General features: G+C 45.2%; 1 protein-coding gene across 4 annotated transcripts in view; it reads left to right on the forward strand.

Annotated features, from left to right (window-relative positions):
* NTRK3 (neurotrophic receptor tyrosine kinase 3) overlaps nucleotides 1–4,135 on the forward strand; it is a 359,566-nt gene that overhangs the window by 69,837 nt on the left and 285,594 nt on the right. For all 4 annotated transcript variants that reach the window (XM_006164381.2, XM_027766658.1, XM_027766659.1 and 1 more), the window contains exon 8: nucleotides 2,201–2,224. In XM_006164381.2, the coding sequence (XP_006164443.2) occupies nucleotides 2,201–2,224 (24 nt within the window). The remainder of the gene's footprint in view (nucleotides 1–2,200; nucleotides 2,225–4,135) is intronic.

Below are 4,135 nucleotides of genomic sequence, written 5' to 3' on the forward strand. Positions count from 1 at the left end.
TGCAAATTAAAAAAAATTTTTTTTTTATTATCATCATAATCTTGTTTATATTACATTGGATTACATATAACTTTACATTGTATTACATTGCTTTTTCAAAAGGGAATGCCATGCATGTCAGTCAATACAGAGACATTAATCTCCCCGCTTCATCATTCAATATCTTTTCTATGTTTTTCCCAATCATTATTATTAAGAAATGCAAATTTTTGAAGCTCACCCCTGACCTATTGAATCAGAAACTGTGAGGTGAGGACTAGTAATCCGTATTTATTATTTTACTGTATAAAAATTTTTAAAAAATTGATTTTTAAAGGGATGATGTAATTTTTTTATTCATCAGCATCATCATCATTATTATGTTTAAATTTGAAAGTGAGAAAACAAGCTGCCAGGTCCAGGACTTGAACCACAGTTGGCCATGTGGAAGTTCAGCACATTAACCACCATGCCATTTGCCAGCCTCTTTTTAAAGTTTCTTTGTTTATGGTAGAGAGCACATGTGTGCATGGTAGAGAGCACTTGTGTGCATGCGAGAGACAGAAGGAGGGAGAGTGAGAGCATGAGCCCTCGGTAGAGGTTCATCATGCGATAATTCCCTTTCCTTAGCCCTGTGGTTCATCATCCTGGGTACTTGCATGGCCTGTTTTCAGGCTGACCTGGGGATCTGAACATGTGGTTGGCATGTGGTTTCCATCACCGCCGTTTGGTTTGCTACCTACTGTGTCACCATGCAGGACCTAATTTTTCATTTTCAAACAGTTTGGAATTGCCTAAAAGAAAACCCAAAGCCAAAAAACAGAAAACCATAATAAAGTTAGGAAGTAGTACCACACAGTTCCTTTCACTGTTGAGCAGCTTCTGCGGATGTTAACATCTTACCTGACCATAGGCCAGTGATCAGCACCAGGGCATTAATGTTGGCGCGCCACTCTGAGTTGTTCTACAGACCCGACTTGAATTTTATCAGTTGTCGCATGCCATTCTTTTCTTGTTAATTCCGGTTCAAGATGACACATAGCATTTAGTTTCTCATCACCTTAGAGACTTTAGATCTGGGACAATTCCGCCATCTTGTCTTCCATGATCTTGGCACTTCTGAAGACAACTAGTTCTTTTGTAGACTCTCTCTCTGTTTGGGTTGGTCTGATTGTCTTCTCACAATTGAATTCCAGTTGTACATTTTCCAAAGGATGTCACGGAAGTGACCCGCACCCTTTCACACATAGCTGGGGTGTATGATGTTGGCATCACTGTGTCTTGTCACTGGCGGTGTGGACTTCCCCACCCGGTCATGGTGGTCACAGCAGTGTATTTCCTCTGCTAAGTGACTGTTTTCTCCCGTGTAGTTCATAAGTATAATATTTCAAAATGACATAAATGGCTTGTTTCCTATTTTTTAAAAGAACTATTTTATTTAACTTTTTAAAATTTACTTATTTAAATTTGACCAGAGAGGGATGAAGTGAGAGAGGGAGGGAAAGTGAGAAAGTAAGGTCTGGGACTCCAACCATGGTTGGCTGTGTGGGAATCCAGCACTCTTAACCACCATGCATGAGAGAGAGAGAGAGACAGAGAGACAGAGAGACAGAGAGACAGACAGTGAGAGGGAAGGTGAGAACTCACCCTCTGGGGGGATGGCCATGCTGCAATCCCCTCTCTTCCGTTCTCCTTCTGGGATCTTGGGTGTGCACGCACATGCACCCAGTCTGATTTTCAAGCCACTGTGTCTGGGACTTGAACCACAGTCAGTCATGTGGGAGTCCTGCAATGTAACTACTATACATCTGCTGGCCCCCATAGCTGGTATTTTAAAGAAAGGACCAGGGGAGCCCATCTTGTGGCACCATCCACAGAACTCTGGGTCTTGGAGGAGGGAGAGCTGTGCATGGGACAATGGGGTGGGTTTCATTCCCCATCTCGTAGTGTAACTAGCTGGCTTTCTGATTCCCAGTGGGCCACCTCCCTCAAGCAGGAGCTGGATCTTGAATTCCTTCTGCATTTGGAGGGCCACCCTCCCCCCAAAGGGATAGCACAGCATGGGGCTAGGGGGGCTTTCTAAGAAATTTGTCAGTTGCTGTGGGAACTGGTGGATCCCATGGGAGAGGGAGAGGTCCTGTCTGTTAGGAAGACACAGTGTATCTTTGCTGGATTTCATTACATTTGTTAATTATTTCTTTGTCCTTTTTTTTCTCCCCAGAGAGCACAGATAACTTTGAATTAGGTAAGTCTGCTTTACCTTTTGCTTTGAAACTGATCAATTCTAATACTTCAGGTGACTGTCAGATTCTTGTGATGTAGCCACCTCTGCTGTTCCCTATCATCTCCAGCCCCCTGGCAGCTCAGGGCATCTGAGCAAAGTGTGAAAACAGGAGCGTAGAAATGCTTCTTGGGCAGCTCTATGCCTGCTCTTCTTGGGTAATCACTTGGGTGTCCTGGCTTCCTTCAGGTAGTTTTCTAAGGGTGGCCATGCCATGGGTCTCCCTACCCAGACGAAAAGGGGCTGTGTGTCAGGATGGATGTGAGGTGTCATGTGCCCGCTAGAACCTTAGCAGTCATTTTTTAAAAAAGAATTATATTAGCTTTATTAATTTATTTTTAATTTGGCCAGAGAGGGACAAAGAGAGAGAGAGAGAAGAAAGTGAGAAAGCAAGTCACCAAGTCCGGGACTTGAACTATAGTCAGCCATGTGGGAGTGTCCAGCCTTAACCACCAAATTTTACATAAGAACTTTTGGGAATTACATCCAAACCACAGTCACCCTTGATCTCTCAGTTTAGTTGCAAGTTCACAGTGCAAGGTAACCTACTTTGTTGCCACCATGCCACCTGCCGGCCCCTCTCATTGGTCATTCTTACAGCAAGAATACGGAGCTATAAACCTGTTAGTGTTTCTCACCTGCTTCAGAAGCCCAGCAGTTTGACTGGGACCACCCTCATATGGAATTGTCATTTACCAGATCTCTTGATAAGCTGTACGTCCTCAAATTTCTCTTCTTTAAATGCCAGATGGCATGTGCATGTATGCACATATATGAGAGAGAGAGAGAGAGAGAGAGAGAGAGAGACCCACCCCCAGTGGGTCCTGGTCATGCTTCAATTCTTTTCCTTTTAATTCTCTGTCCCCTCAGGACCCAGGATGCCTATGTATGTGCCAGTGCATATTTTTCAAGCTGTTGGGGCCAGGACTGGAACCCTGGTCAGCCATGTGGGATCCAGCTTCCTCTGGGCAGCATTTCACTGTTGTACTATGGTGCTGGCCTTCTCAGATGGAACTACTGCGCTCAGTTTATCAGTAATGTGGTGCCAGGGCTAGACAATCCTGAGAAGATTTGGGGTTTAGCTTGTGGACTGTGGGGAAACCCTTATTTATTCCTTTTTCTTCTCCTCCCCCTGGGAGGTGGGAATAACAGCTGTGGCTACTGTCATTTCTGCCAGTGGCTGGCCTGACACAGTAGACCGACCAGTCCTCTTTAGGAACATCTCCAGCCACTTGGCACTGACGTCCATACCATCTGTAATGCCTTTAGTTGGCCTCGGTCTTAGAGAACTTGTCATCTCATCACATGTCCCTTCCGGGGATTCTGAATTGGGGCCATTTCTTGTCCTGGAGGTGACTGTAGATAGAAGACTTGGCTTCTCAGCTGGGCCATGCTGGGTAGAGGTAGTCTTTCCTAGTCAGATGGTTTCATTTTTAAATTTGAGCTGCTGTTGTGCTTATACTCAGTGTTAGGCAGGTGGATAGTTGATCATTGATGGGGACAGAGACCTCCAGGATCTCAAGGAAGAGTAGAGCCGAGAAAAGGAAAGGCTTGGGAGAGTCGGAGGGAGGAAAAGGAATGGCTGCAACAGAGAGTAAAGGAATGTCAGCGACAGCTGTCATCACTGGTAGCATTTGCCTAATCCAGACCCTGGCTAGAATCCCAAACCATTTTCTTCTTTTCTTCCCAAAGCTCATGGGTCATGCTGCCCAGGTTCCATTATTTTCTTCCCAAAGCTCATGGGCCATGCTGCCCACGTTCCATTATTTTCTTGGGAGTGGGGGAAGGAGATGGGAATGAAGGTCCTTTATCCGTAATGAAGCCAGTCCGTGAGCTGCAGTTCCAGCCAGGTGGCCAAGTGACCAGCCGGGGACC

This window comes from Tupaia chinensis, unplaced genomic scaffold (genome assembly GCF_000334495.1).
Source record: "Tupaia chinensis unplaced genomic scaffold, TupChi_1.0 Scaffold143616_1, whole genome shotgun sequence".
NCBI lineage: Eukaryota > Metazoa > Chordata > Mammalia > Scandentia > Tupaiidae > Tupaia > Tupaia belangeri.